Source organism: Equus asinus, chromosome 23 (assembly GCF_041296235.1).
Source record: "Equus asinus isolate D_3611 breed Donkey chromosome 23, EquAss-T2T_v2, whole genome shotgun sequence".
Taxonomy (NCBI): Eukaryota; Metazoa; Chordata; class Mammalia; order Perissodactyla; family Equidae; genus Equus; species Equus asinus.
The window spans coordinates 40,452,773-40,468,498 of record NC_091812.1 but is presented as its reverse complement, the minus strand read 5'-3'; the positions used below and the strand labels follow the sequence as shown (position 1 = coordinate 40,468,498).

The 15,726-nt window shown below is 44.2% G+C and overlaps 1 protein-coding gene across 1 annotated transcript in view; it reads left to right on the top strand.

Annotated features, from left to right (window-relative positions):
• Nucleotides 1–1,672: 1,672 nt before the first annotated feature.
• Nucleotides 1,673–15,726, top strand: part of GLDC (glycine decarboxylase) — a 121,001-nt gene continuing 106,947 nt past the window's right edge. Inside the window, exons 1-2 of the mRNA XM_070496069.1 lie at nucleotides 1,673–1,880; nucleotides 15,177–15,280. Of these exons, the coding sequence (XP_070352170.1) occupies nucleotides 1,708–1,880; nucleotides 15,177–15,280 (277 nt within the window). The 5' untranslated portion in view covers nucleotides 1,673–1,707. The remainder of the gene's footprint in view (nucleotides 1,881–15,176; nucleotides 15,281–15,726) is intronic.

Below are 15,726 nucleotides of genomic sequence, written 5' to 3'. Positions count from 1 at the left end.
ATTCTATCGTTCAGAGTGAAAAAACACTCTTTGGAATTACAGACCTACAAACAGCATTTGCACAGGGTTACCAACATCTGCACTGGTCAGACCATGTAGTTGACCTTTAAACCTCATATAGAGGAGCCATTCTTTCATTCAATAAAAACGTATTCCACAATATGCTAGACTGGTTCATAAAAGCGTTTTCAACAAGCTAAGCTTAGATAAAAGACAAATAGGCAGCTGTTTTAGGCATTTTTTAAAAGTTTACTTTTTCACGGCATTTGAAAAGATCAAACAGCCCCCATCTCTATTTGCTAAAATAGGAATTTCGCTGTTGCATTTCTGTAGTGGAGACAATTTCACTTTGAAATCGTCTTCTTGCTGCTAACAAAAATATTCTTGTTCTTGTAAGGATCAGGTTTGAATCGTTTGGTTGGGAATGCCAAGTTAGTACAAGGAGAAAAATATGTTCTAAGACAGCAAACCTAATAACCAGAGGAAAATATTTTTGAGGTCTTTTAAGCATGTGTTTCAATAGAGTAGCCATAGAAAATTATGTCAAATATCATGAGAGGTACAGATGAGGGATGCCAGATAGAGTAGTAGGCGTCTAGAGATGGTAGCGGTGGATTCGTCCCACTACAATGGGGTAAGGATGGAAATCAGGGACAGGAAGGCATTTCTTGAATTAGGTAGCTAAAAATCTGAAAAACTGAGGACAATTTATATTTACATACCCATAAAGACCATGGGGCAGGTCCCGTACCGGTGGAAGGTCAGCTTTGAGTTAAGCCTGGGGCGGGGCAGGGATGTAGAGGCTACCGGTCAGAAGTCCAGAGAGAAGCGGTTTAAGGCTCTGAGACCCCTTAGCGGAGGACAGGGAGGCCGTGGTTCTCCTAAGGGTGAGAATACACTCGTGGGACGCAGGCTCCATCCCAGGAAGCCCCAAGGGAGAGAGAAGGCCACGGCACGTGGCCGTCTCACTACCACGCGCGCTCCCCACTCTAGCTCCGGCTCTCCCCAGAGTACCGAACGCAGGACCGAGTCCCCAGGTGCGCCTCCCTGCCTGTAACACCCTTCTTCCCACCCCTGGGGTGGCGATCGCGATAGTCTCAGCAGAGGCGGGCGAAAACCTCTCGTCCCGAATCCCTGACCACGAGTGCCCGGACCACCTTCTCTCCCAGAGCCCAAGAGAAGAGGACAGCTGGGAGTACGTCTCCGGACCCCGGAGGAAGAAATGGTGGAACCGGCTTTTGAAAGAACGCAGGCGGCAGCCGTCTGCTGCGCGTGCGCCAAGCGACAGGGACATAGGCGGGTGGGGAGCTGGAGCGTGGGTAAAGCCACTCATCCCAGAGGCTGGTACTCTCAAGCGCAAAATCGCGCGCGACGCGGTAGTCACGTGACATCACCCCGTCCCCGCCCACATTGGCGGGGACCATTGGTAGACAGTAGTAGCAATTAGTGAGTCACATGAGCCACTGACAGGCATCGGGCCCCGGGTCAGGTTCTATTACCTTTAGCGACCCTCCTCTCACATTTTCTCGCTCCCCAGAGATGGGAACGCCCCCCTTCCTCGCAGATGGTAAAGATGTTAGAGCAGGCGGGACGAGGAGGTGCGCAGGGCACCGGGCGAAACTGCAAACGCAGTAAGACCGAGGGTATCCACGCGTGTCCCACAATGCAATAGGCTCCGTTGTGGTCCTAGGGGGACTCTGCCGCGTGATGACGTCAGAACACGGCTTCCGGCGGGAGGGGCGGCAGAGGTCCGGCTGCGCCTCGCGTGGTGCCGCCCTTCCCCCCTGGCCCGCGGTGACCGTGGCTGGTGCGCGTTTTCCTCTGTTCTGTGGCCCGAGGGCTCTGCAGTCGGCTTCCCGGAATGGCGAAGTCCTGGGGAGGTACTTCTTTGTCCATGTGCAGGAAATAGAAAACCAAAATAGTTTAAAAACAAATTGAGAGTCCAAAGTCTTCTTACAAAGAGGACTCCAGGCCATCCTGGCTTCCTTAGCAAGTTAAACCAAGCATATTATGAGGAAAACATAATTCCCATGTTAATCAAATACTGCCAGAAAAATGGGGTGCAGTAGGGGAGACAAAAACAGGGAACATTTCAACTTTTTATGAGGCTTAGTATAACCCTGCTAGGAAAACCTAACCACGACAGCAAATTGAAGGAAAATGATATGCCAGTTTTGCTCATGCAAAAACCCTAAGCAAAATATTAGCCAAATCTAGTATTTTATAAAAAGAATAATACGTTATGAGCAAGTTAGGTTTAAACATCAGAATTCAAGATATTGGGTGATTAATGGAGAAAATATGATCATGTCAATAAATGAAGAAGAAATGATTAAACACTTATTCATGATAAATGCTCATGGAAAACCAGAAATAGAAGGGAAATTAATCTGATACAGGGTATCTGCAAAAAAAACCATATACACCAAACATCCTACTTCATGGTGAAACGCTGAAAGTTGTTTCTTCCTTACAATGTTCTATTGAGCAGCCTGGGGACATTGACTCTACAGAGTTTCCCCAAGTCTGGATTTTGCTGATTCCATATACATGGAGCATTTCAACATGTTCCTCTGTCCTATTTCCTGCTAATTGGTGGTTGGATTATTTTCTTTCTTTAAACATAGTAATCATAGTTGTTTTGTAATCTGTATTGTGATAATTCTAACGTCTGAATTATTTTCAGTTTCTTTTCTGCTGCCTGATATTTCTGCTGTGTATGGTCCCTGGTGTCTGCTTCCCTTGTGTTCGCTCCTTATCCTTGAAAAACTATTTGTGAGAAAAAGTATTTGTGGTTTCTTCCAAAGAGGATTTTTGTTTGCTCCTGCTAGGTGCCTTGAGGCCTTCTCAGTGTGAGACCTGTTTTCATGGGTTGAGGTTCCTTGTGTCATTGTTAACCCAGGCTACAAATCTGAGCAAGAGCTTTCCCAGTGGCCACATCTACTCAAAGACAGGATTTTTTTTTTCCTTTTCTGTTTTTCTCCGATAATAGTCAATGTAAAAGCAACCTTTCCTAAAGTTCTGGGCTACTGGTTCACTCCAACCCTTAGGATATACCCAACTTAATATGGGCAGAGTCACCTAATAGCATTTTCACCCTGGGTAGCTCTAGAGCTTGGCTGCTCTTTCCATGCCCAGTGAAGCAGCTACTAAAAATAAAGCTCAATGTTCCCTGACTGGAAAATGTCCTCAGGGCCAGAGTAACTTTTTGGCTCCTATGTCCCATTTGCTTTTCTGAGTTTCCCCCCTTCTCTTAGCTTTTGGCCTAATAGATCCTTACTATCTTGTCAGCAATTTGATGCTCTGGGGGAGATGTTTTTTATTGTTTATCCAGCATCTTTAGTGGTTATCAGTGAGCATATTGGTCTGAATAACATCATAACTGGAAATAGAAATTTGAGATTTTATTCATTTTCTTCAGTCTCCTTTTTCTTCTTCTCCCCAAAGCCCCCCAGCACACAGTTGTATATTCTAGTTGTGGGTGTCTCTGGTTGTGCTGTGTGGGACGCCGCCTCAGCGTGGCTTGATGAGCAGTGCCATGTCTGTGCCCAGGATCCGAACTGGTGAAACCTTGGGCCACTGAAGCAGTGCACGCAAACTTAAGCACTCAGCCACGGGGCCGGCCCCTTCTGTCCCTTGTATCTCGAGACACCTTGCTGAATGTTCCATTCTTTTTTTTTTTTTTAAGATTTTATTTTTCCTTTTTCACCCCAAAGCCCCCAGTACATAGTTGTATATATATTTTTTTATTTTTTAGTTGTGGGTCCTTCTACTTGTGGCATGTGGGATGCCGCCTTAGCATGGCTCGACGAGCAGTGCCATGTCCGCACCCAGGATCCGAACCTGCAGAACCCTGGGCCGGTGAAGCGTAGCATGTGAACTTAACCACTCGGCCACAGGGCTGGCCCCCTGAATGTTCCATTCTTACATCATACATTTTTTCTTACCTGTGTGCTTTGTAGCACATTGCTCCATCTTCTTTTGGCATTGAATTTTACTAAAGCCAGCCTGATTTCCCCTATCCTTTATAGTTGACATGCTCTTTTTGTATGGATACACCACTTTTTTCAGGGTCAGACTTGGGAGAAATTTACTATGAGTCTCTTAGCTATTGAGTCTCCCTCCTACAAGATAAATAGGTAAAGAACAACCTCCAACTACGAAAGAGAATGCAGGAAATCAGCTAAATTTCTTTCCTAGTTTTATATATTTAGCGTTCACATACATAGATATATGACCGAAGATGCAAATATGGATAATCATGGACATTCATTATTTATTAAGGGCCTACTGTGTGCTATTAGCTGTGCCATGTGCTTGATTTATAGCTTTGAACGTAAGATATAAGTTCTTGATCTCATGGAGCTCACAGTCAACCCAAAGAGCAAGATATTCAAGAATAACCAAACAACTGTCATTTACTTAGAGTTGTGCTAAGTGCAGCCATGACAAAGTACAGGGTGTTATGAAAGCATTAAGACAGACCTAAACTAGTTTGGAAGATTTGGGTAGGTTTCAGGGAATAAGTCACGAATTAATTAGAGACCTGAAGGTTAAAGTGGAATTGGTCAGGTGAAAAATTCTGGAGTGAGCCTTGTGGGCAGAAGGGACGTGTATAAAGGTCTTAAGGTTGAACAAAGCTCAGTGACTTACAGGAACTAGTAAAAATCAGTGCTACTGCAGCATTATGAGCAAAACGCCAAGCTGGCAAGATGAGTCTGGAGAGGCAGACAAAGCACAGGTCATACAGGCTTTGTGGGCAACATTAAAGAATTGTGACTTCATCCTGGTAGTAGGGAGAGGTGTTAGAGGTTTTTTAAGCTCGAGAGAGATTGGATCATATTTTTGTTTTTATAATACAGTATCACTATAGCTGCAAATGAAGGATGGGCATGGGCACAAGTAGAAATGAAGACTCTAGTTAGGAGATGATCGTAGGAGTCCGGCAAAAGATGAAGGCATTTTGAACTATAGGGGTGGTAGTAAAGATCTAAAGAAGTGTTTATGTTCACTAAACATTTAGAAAGTAGGATCCTTGGGGTGTGGGATGGATTAGGTGTGATGAGATGATTGAGACAGCTGTCAAGCTTTTCTGAAGGACTCCAAGATTCCTCTCACTTCTCCCAGAAAAACAAAGCTTTATATTCCATTTCTGGAGTAAGGCTTTACTCTTCAGGAAGTGGTGAACATTGAAAGTTTAGTCAAGATAAAACTTAAAAGAGGGAGAGAGAGAGAAATCCCTGTAAAAGGAGCTAAGTAAAAGCTGTACAGCTAAGGGGGCTCTTAGGGAAATCAGAGGAGTTGGAGGGGTTCCAGTTGGGGATGTGCTTTCAGGACTCATTCCTTGGTTATGCTCCCATAACCTTCCCCTGCCCCTCACGAGCCTTGCTCTTCTTGCCCCAGGTGCCATCCTGGTTTCTGAGGTCTAGCCTCTCATGGTCTGCCATCACCACTGTCACCAGCATCCCTTTTGTGACCCAGACTCTCTTGTCTCTTTGGATTGAGCTCTATCTGGTGCCAGTCTCTGTGACCTCCTCTACCCTGATTAGACAAGACTTTGTTTCCTGGTTAATGGCTACCAGTTATTGAGCACCCACTCCATGCCATCCACCTTACTCTGTGTGGAAGCTGCATTATTTCATTTAATCCTACCAACTTTGAGGGAGAAGCATTATCACTTTTTCCAACTCAAAGATGAGGAAAATGTAGAAACTGCGGGTCAAGGAGTTTAAGTGCCTAGCGCAAGTTCACAATGGCAGATCTGGGATTCCAACACAGGTCCGCCCCACTCCAGAACCCTGGCTTCACCGGGTGTTATCTCTGGTTTAGTCTCTTTGCTTCACCTCAGATTCTTACCTCTGCCTGTATTTACAAGCCCAGTGTAGAAATGTTCCTTGGTTTTCCAATGGTTTCCTTTGTGTAAGCCTTTGGTTTGTCATTCTCAACCCTAGACTGCATCCTGATTCCTTCTAACTTTGCCATAATGGCACACAGGAAGGGCCCAAGCCCTGCCTCCGAGAAAACAATTTCTGTGAGCTTAACTTCATTTGGAACATCGAGGACAAGAGGATTACCTCTCTGGCAGCTTTGGTCCTTAGTCTAATTGATCATTTCTTGTTTTCCTATGAACTCTTTGGCTGCACTCCTTGCTTTCTTCAAGACTCTTGATTAAAGGCACTTTCTGTTTTTGCTGCTTGTCTTCCTCGAATGTTAACATGGAGATATATGTTAGGTTCAGGAATGTAGTTGTTTACCCCTGCATTATCTTATATTGGTAAAAATCTGAAACAAACTAAATGCCCATACTGAGGCTAGTTAAATAAAATATGATTACCCATAAAATGGAACTCAATGCAGCCAGTAAAACATTATAGAATAATAATTCTGTCATGGAAGACTGCTACAAATATAGTTCAGTTAGAAAAAAGAGGGCAACCAAACTGCGTGTTTAGCATGTTGCTACTTTAAAAGTTATACACAAACACATTTTCAAACATACATTTAAAACTTTAGATACACACCAAAATATCAAGAGAAGTAAAGTGATTGGACTTTAGAGATTATTACTTTTTAATTTTGTTTCCTCTTTTTTCCAACACTGAGCTCGAGGTCATTTATTCATTTTTTTTAAAGATGTTATTTTTCCTTTTTCTCCCCAAAGCTCCCTGGTACATAGCTGTATATTTTTAGTTGTGAGTCCTTCTAGTTGTGGCATGTGGGATGCCACCTCAGCATGGCCTGATGAACGGTGCCATGTCCGCACCCTGGATCCGAAAGGGTGGAACCCTGGGCCACCGCAGTGGAGTGTGCGAACTTAACCACTCGGCCATGGGGCCGGCCCCCTCAAACTTATTTTTTAATTAGAAGTCATTAAAAATAACATAAAATCTCCATGATTTCTACAAAAATGCAGCCTATTATTTGGTTTCACTTCTCCCAAAGATAAGGATGTAGGGTGCTTTGGGGAAGTTTAGTATTTTTTTTAATTAATTAGTTTATTTTGGGGAGGTTGGGGGTAAAGAAGATTGGCCCTGAGCTAACATCTGTTGCCAATCTCCCTCTTTTTGCATGAGGAAGATCTGTGCCAATCTTCCTCTATTTTATATGTGCGTTGCCTCCACAGCATGGTGTGATGAGCAGTGTGTGGGTCTACTTCCAGGATCTGAACCCATGAACCCCAGGCCACCAAAGCAGAGCATGCAGATGTAACCACTATGCCACCGGGCTGGCCCCACTATTTTTTTTTTATTGATCATTTTCCCTTTAAATCACTATCATCTAGTTCAGTTCTTATAAAATTGAATCAAATCAATTACTTAGCACCTATTGTATCTAACTTAGATATTTGAAAGTCTTGGTTCAGGTCTCAATAGTGTCATTCATTTCAAGGACGTTAATATGCAGAGGGTTTTGTTTCTTTAGTGCAGTAGTTCTCAAGCAAGGACACCATGGACATCTATGAGAATATTAACCAGAGTTTGTGGGCCGTTTCTGGGATTTCCAAAAGTTTAACAGGCACTGGGGTATAGATGAAGAAGCATAGAGTTTGACTTTGATAGATATGGATACGAATCCTAATTCTTTTCTCAACTAGCTTCAGAAAACAAGGCAAGTTAAGCTATCTAGGCCTCTATTTTCTTATCTTTAAAATGGGCATAGCAATATTAACTCAGAGGGTTATGGGAAGACCTGAAGTAGAGTATGTCTATGTAACGAGACTGATGCATGAAAGGTGTCCAAATAAACAGCCATGTTCTCCTCACTCTCCTCCACAACAGAAACCACATGTACCTACAAGGAGGCTTCACAGGATAATTCAAATCTCTCATTTCTTTGATTTTGGTTGCAATTATACCAGTTCCCTATGGGATCATTTCTGTTAGAATTTTAGGAAAATTTCCAGTTCCTCAGTTACCACCTCATTGCTGTCGAAAGTTCCATTGTACTTTTGGTACTCAAAATTCCCCAAATTTTTAGGACACTTCTAGCTTTTTGAAGTGAACACTAGATGGCAGCCTTCAGGCGGGATTGTCCGTATCAGACCAACTGGGGTGCCTCCCCCCCACCCCCATCACCCCCAACAAAATAAAAGTCCAGGGATCTTTCTGTTGTCTTAGTTCAAACAGCAATTGAGGGACAGTATTTGACAGTATTTGGCAGGGACTAAACTAAAAGAAGTACATTTGGGAGAAAAGGAGAATAATAGTGAAAGCTTATATAGTATTTACTTGTGCCAGGCACTGTTCTAACCACTTAGATACGGTAAAACAACGAGTCAATCAATTAACAAACAAAATCCTAGCGCACAAACCAGCCCCCTCTCTGTATATATTGAACTTCTTAGAAAAAATAAATACAAAGCGATTTCATCTTTGTCATAGTGGATGGGCAAGTAGTTCTTTTTTCAATCTCTTCCTTTTTTCTCGTCCTTTCCTCCTTTATTAAATATTTTCATTCGTATTTTGAACAAAACAAATATTTCTCAAGTATGTACTGTGTTCAAGGTACTATGTGTCAGTTTGGGGCCAGGGATGGGAAGGTAAAATAATTCATATAAGATTAAGCCTCTAACCCTTAAGGACACCACACACTGAAGAGGAAAGAGGACACATATGTTGGCACTGTAGGGCAAGGTGGGGTGTGCGATTTGCGCATTTTGTTCTCACAAAAGAAGTTCTATTGGACAGCAAAGGAGGTATGAATAATTTTATATTGGGATGAGCAGAGAGAGAGAGAAAGGGCATTAACATTTATTGAAAACATACTAAATGCCAGGACCCTGGTAGGCACTTTATAAACAGCATTTAATCTATGAAAATTAATTTTCTTTTATTTTTAATTTATGTTAAGTGATTGTTAACATTCCCATTTTCAGGTGCAGAAATTAGTCTTAGGAGGGTAGTAAGCTGCCCACAGGTATCCAGATAGAAAGGGTAGAATTAGCCATTGTGGATGAGTAACAATTGCTGCTCTTTGTTTCAATTTGAAAAGAGAATGCAAGGGCTGGTGGGATGGCGTAGTGGTTAAGTTCACGTGCTCCACGTCAGTGGCCCAGGGTTCGCCAGTTTGGATCCCAGGCATGGACTTACACACCACTTATCAAGCCATGCTGTGGCCTGCGTCCCACATATAAAATAGGAGGATGGGCACAGACGTTAGCTCAGGGCTAATCTTGCTCAAAAAAAATAAGAGAGAGAGAATGCAGATATATTTTCAGGATATAAAGTAATAGATGTGCATTATAGGATGGGGGGGTTTGATAGGCCAGATGGAGGTAGAAGGTCTAGGCACAGCATGAACAAAGACACAGAGGCCAGAGGAGGTGGGGCTGCAATAATAAATATTCAGGCTGATAGAAATGTGTGTAAACAGTGTCCTTTTTAAAGGGGAAGAAAAGAGTCTGAAAATCTGCCTGGAAATGGAAGATACCAGTGAGGTAGAATCTTTTAAACAGAGTTCTCCATCTGACCCAGCATCCTGCTCTAGTTCATTCAGCCCTGGTTTGTGTTTTCCCTGTTGCATTCTGCTTTCTGATCTTATCCAGAGAACTCAGAGAGGTGAGGGACATCAAATTCAGGTCCCCCGTACCTGAAGAGTTTTGATTTCTTCACTTCAATACACACTTTGTTTTGTTTTGTTTTTGTGAGAAAGAGGGGCCTTGAGCTAACATCTGTGCTGATCTTGCTCTATTTTATGTGGGATGCCACCCCAGCATGGGTTGACAAGCGGTGCTAGGTCTGTGCCTGGATCCGAACCTGCAAACCCCGGGCCGCTGAAGCAGAGTGCGCAAACTTAACCACTACGCCACTGAGTGGGTCCTTCAACACACACTTTTTGACTCCAAAGCCAACTACATGCCAAGCACTAGGCTGTACAGTGAATGTTATATTTCACCTTTTATATGGGGCCGATTATATGGGGTCCCTGCCTCGAGTCCTTCCCTCCAAATCCCTATTAAATTGGCCATTCGTAGAGGATCTTAGTGTCGATGCAAAATAACAAATAACTATTCTGTAGATAAGAGAAAGAAGATGAGTTTTACTTGAGCCAGAGTGAGGATTATAACCCAGGAAGGCCTTAGAAAGTGTTTGGAGAAGCATGCTTTTCACTACAGTCATACATCTTTTTAGAGCAAAGAACATACATTAAACACATCCAGGATACATTTTCATGAAAGTTTCAAAGATGTATTTAGTTGAAAATTAGCAGGTCAACATGATCCTGATGTTGGGAAAGGGACTAATCCAGGTTAGTTACCAATAGGGCATTGCCAACAGAGTGTGGGAGGGGAAGTATACATTCTTATCTTAAGAGACTGCAGGGGTGGGCCCGGTGGCGCAGCGGTTAAGTGCGCACATTCCGCTTCTCGGTGGCCCAGGGTTCGCCAGCCCGGATCTCTGGTGCAGACATGGCAACCGCTTGGCAAAAAGTCATGCTGTGGTAGGCATCCCACGTATAAAGTAGAGGAAGATGGGCACAGGTGTTAGCTCAGGGCCAGTCTTTCTCAGCAAAAAGAGGAGGATTGGTGGCAGTAGTTAGCTCAGGGCTAATCTTCCTCAAAAAAAAAAAGAGTGCATTCTCTATTTATTTTTTAGTAATTTTTTTTTTTTCTGAGGAAGATTAGCCCTGGGCTAACATCTGCTGTCAATCCTCCTCCTTTTGCTGAGGAAGACTAGCCCTGAGCTAACATCCGTGCCCATCTTCCTCTACTTTATATGTGGGACACCTACCACAGCATGGCTTGCCAAGGGGTGCCATGTCCGCACCCGGGATCTGAACCTGCGAGCCCGGGCTGCTGAAGCAGAATGTGTGAACTTAATTGCTGAGCCACTGGGCTGGCCCCTACATTCTTCAGTGGTTAAGCAGATGAACTATGTATGTTTGATAGGCCATCAGTCAGGCTTTTTAGTTCAAGCTGAATCAGTTTTGAACCCAAATAGTTACTCCATATGATGCGGGCTCGGCAAGCCAAGGAGTCAAAAGAAAGATTTCTCAGCCTCTCAAGGTCTGGTAGTGGTGCTCCTTTATTCAGAGAATAGCATGGAGTAGCATGGGGACAGGACCCATGGTCAGTGAAGAGCTGCAGTGGGTTGAGAGTAGGGCTAAATTTATAAGGCATAGGTATGTGAGTTATATTTCTTTACAAGACAAAGGAAAGATTATGTAAAAAAGTCATTAAAATGGTATCAGTGCAGGTGGGGTCTGGTTATTGGCTGTTCCTATAACTTTGGATACGAATCTGGTCAAATCAAGTCAGGATGTCCTATACTTCCCAGAGGATAATATAGATTGGTATGTAGGGCAGGACGCCTTGGACTTCTCTGCCTGGGGCAGCCTTGATCTGCATCACATATACCTCAATATGTGAAAATCTCTTGTCAGTAGGGGACATGTGGGCTGCTCCCTTTATATTTTCTTGTACATACAGAGTAGTTAAAGCATGGACTTTAGAGTCAGACAGACCTACATTTGATGAAGTGGGGTAAGAGAAAAGTGAAAATCCCAGCAGTAGAGCCCAGATTCTGAAGGAGCTTGTCAGGTTGACAGCAACACTGTGCTGACAGCTTTCTGTCTCTGTGTGCTTCAATCGATATGTGGGCACAGCCTCGGGTTACCACAGCCCGTAAAGGTACATGGTGTCTGCTCGTGTGTCTGGGATGTCTTCAGCATGACTGACGTCTGATCTCTCCTGACCATGAGCTTCTCTGACCCTCAAACAGTCCTCTTTCATGCTGGATTGATTAATATAGAGGAGAGTTGATGATTAAAAGAAAGACTGCATGCCCCAAATAAGGGAATTATGAAGTAACTGCCAATGAAAATGTTACAGGAGCAGGACCCCGCAGGGGAGTGAATGAAATCAGGCTGGGCTGAAGTGGAAATTTGAATTAAAAAGGGAAGATACATCTGCAGTGTGCAGGCTCCTGGTCATCCTTTTCCTCAGGACAGAGGCTAACACTCATGGTGTTTCTGCAGAGGGAAGACCCTGGGGGGAGCGGCCTTTGGAGACTGAGTCAGTTCCTCTTAGGACCTGCTTATTACTCCTTAGAGCTGAGAGAGAACCCAGGCCCAGCTCAGTTCTCCTGCAACCCTGCATCTGCCCTTGGGACTCAACGCCCAGAAATGGAGGAGAATCCTAGTCCTGGGATGAGGTCAGAGTCAGAGACTGGGGAGTCCCAAGGATTCCCAGCGGGATGTCAAGGAGCCAGAATGCCACACTGGCGTGGCCCATTCTGATTCCACTTGAGTAGTTGTGGTATAATAAGAAATATATTTGGTTTTTGTCCCCAGTTCCTGGCATAGAGCTCCTAAAACCCTTGGAAGCTCCAGAGTGATGAGCATCTTATGGTATTCATAAGGCACCCCTTTTGAGCACACCTAAGTTTATGCTGATGAGATGGTTTAAGTGGAGCCCCTCAATAGCCTCAGGATAGGGCAGGTCACTGGAAAAATGTAGTGATTAGAGAGTTGGAACTTTCAGCCCCACCCAGTGACCTCCAGGAAGGGGAAGACAGAGGCGGGCTGCAGATTGAGCGCTATGAAAAGTTTTGAACAAGATCTGATGAGCTTCTGGGTTGGTGAATACATCTATATGAAGGGAAGGTGACACACCCCAGTTCAACGGGGACAGAAGCTCCTGCATTTGGGACCCTTCTCGGCCCTGCCCTATGTACCTATTCATCTGTGTGTTTGTCTGTATCTTTTATAACATCCTTTATAATAAACTGGTAAACATAAGGAAGTGTTTCTCTGAGTCCTGTGAGCCACTCTAGGAAATTAATCAAACCTGAGGAGGAGGTCGTGGGAACCTCCAATTTATAGCTGGTCAGTCAGAAGCACAGGTGACAGCCTGGACTTGCAATTGGCTTGCAAAGTCGGGGCAGTCTTGTGGGACTGATCCCTTAACCTGTGGGATCTGATGTTATCTCCAGGTAGATAGTATCAGAATTGAGTTAAATTTGTGGGACACCCTGTCAGCATCCCCTGAGAACTGGAGAATTGCTTGGTGGTGTTGGAAAACACTCCAGGAGTCGATGCCTAAGGCTGAGCTGGACACATAGCTTTAGCAATGACTGACCTGGTTCTGGCCCCAAATCCCTTCCACTTCATCCTCTGTGGCAGGGCTTGACCTACCCGACTCAGAGTAATCCAGTAATCTGGTCTCTAAACAGGGGAAATACTTAGAAGCTTAGTTTTCTTGCATAGCCTGGGGTAGAGGTGGGTGGTGACCCATCTGGACCTTATTTCCTGGTTCCAGGAACTGGCATTTTGCCTGGATTTTTAGTAGTGGGCACTCTGCATCATTCAATGACCCTGCCACCCAAATTATTTTAAAGTGGATTTTCTATTACCCCTGTGTTTCTAGGGCCTGACCAACTCCTTGCAGCATTGGAGTTTATCCCCAAATTAAAGGACCTTTTCTTTAGAGTTACTGCTTGCTAGGACATCTGCCTATTACAGCTTTAAAAAAAAAGAGAAAGAAGAAAAAGGCTGCCTGAGGCCAAGCTCTGGCTGCTGGTAGTGAAAGGTCTCCCTCCCTACAGTGGCTGTTGCTAACAGCTGAACCTCCAGATTCCAACCTCCTAAAGGATCCCCAGGCCCACCCTATGCCACCCCGTGAACTGGCTCCATGACCCTTCCCATGCGCAGGCTCTCAAAGCCCCTTCTTGGGAGACACCACCCCCACCACCAGCCAGTCCCAGCCTGATAAAGTTAGGGGTTTTTATGTTGTGTGTGTTTTCATCTCTACTCTACTCAGCCTTTCCTCTTCGTTTTTTTTTGCGAGGACTGTATTTGTCTGGGCTCCGGCTTCCCCAGACATATGGATGACCTGTTCATCTGACACAGTATCTCTACATCCAAGGCACTTCCTTTCAAAATGGGTAGAGGAGGTTCTATGTGCTATTCCAGAGGTCACCTTTGGAGAGATAATGGGGTTTGAGGAAGAAAACAACGACATGGTTTATTTGCTCTTTTCACAAGCTAGCCACTGAGTGAACTTTGGAATTGACTCTGTGATACCTGATGGTGTAAAACTCTAACCAGGGAGTGCTGGATTACACCACCATGGCCAGCACTGGCCAGGAAACCCCACATGGAAAGACAGACCTCAGAAGAGGTGACACATGTGAATGCATCACCCAATGCCACAAGGGTCAGTGTCTGCCCATTTTGAAAACTTCCTCTGTCGCTGTTCCCTCAAGCCACCGTGGGATTTTCCTCCCTTCTTTCATTCTTTCATCACCAGACATCTCAAGCAGATGACTGGAATCTGCTGCATCCCTTCCCTCATCACTCGCTTAACTGCAGCCCTGCACGCACAGGCTCTAGACCTGGGGCACTTGCTCTCTCAGAGGTCACAGGGCTCTCCTCAGTGTAAACTCCAATGGATCTTTTCCTATTTCCCTTTCCCCTGTCCTCTCTGGGGCATACGGGCACAGTGCTCCCACCCACCCCTTCCTGACATTTTCTCCTCTCTGGTCTCTAGGACTCTAGGACATCCCGTGTCTCCTCCCTCTTTCTCAAGATATTTCCTTCAAGGGCTTTGCTTTCTCTCCTCAAAGATTGGACCGTCAAGGTTTGGTCCGATCTGTTTAGTGAAATCCCCTCCCAGAGAGCTTGCTTGGACATAATAGACTAACTCTCTCTCCCCCTGGAAGTTGATGCTTCTCAGGTCTAGATGCCTAGACCTGACTTCTGACCTCCACCTACATTATCACTGGCCTGCTCTGTCTATCCCTTGAGTACACCTCCCCCCAACCTCCAACTCATCTTTTTGGAAGCAAAGTCAACTTTCTATGCCCTGAACTTGTTCTCCTCCTGGACAGCCCTATTTCCATTAAGTCTGCCAATATCTTCACATTCTAGACTTAGAACCCAGGAGTGACTTTGTAGCATCCTCTTTCTCTTGTTCCTTACCTATAAATAGTAAGAGTCTTCATTATATCTTACTAATATCAAGTACTATTTTTGTTTTAAAAAAAGGTTTAAAAATATTTTCAGGAGTATATTTTCCCACCATGATCCCCCTCCACTAATATTAGGCTTAATTATATACATTTAATTTGTTACTGGGTCAATGTCTCCTTTTTAAATGATTGGATTATTAGCATTTAAATGTCACCTTAAGTACTTCTTCTTCTGATTGTAAGGGTATCCCAACTCCCTTCTCCTAGGCTTGTCTACAAATACAGAGGCTGTTTCCCCACATGCAGGAGTGGCCATGAGACTGGGCCTGACCAGAGAGATTCAAGAGGAAGTCTGCTGATTGATCTATTGGGTGAGGCTTTAAATATTTGATGACTCGAGTTTTTAATCCAATTCCTATAGTTTCATTTTCTTTTAAAGATTTTATTTTTCTTTTTCTCCCAAAGCCCCCTGGTACATAGTTGTGTATTTTTAGTTGTGGGTCCTTCTAGTTGTAGCATGCGAGATGCTGCCTCAGCATGGCTTGATGAGCAGTGCCATGTCCGTGATCAGGAGCCAAACTGGTGAAACCCTGGGCTGCCAAAGCAGAGCGTGCGAACTTAACCACTGGGCCATTGGGCCAGCCCCCTATAGTTTCATTTTTTTAAGTTGAGATACAATTGACATATAACATTGTATTAGTTTTAGGTGTACAATTTAATGATTTGATAGATGTGTATATTGCGAAATGATCACCACAATAACTTTAGTTAACATCCATCACCACACATAGTTACAAATTTTTTTCTTGTGATGAGA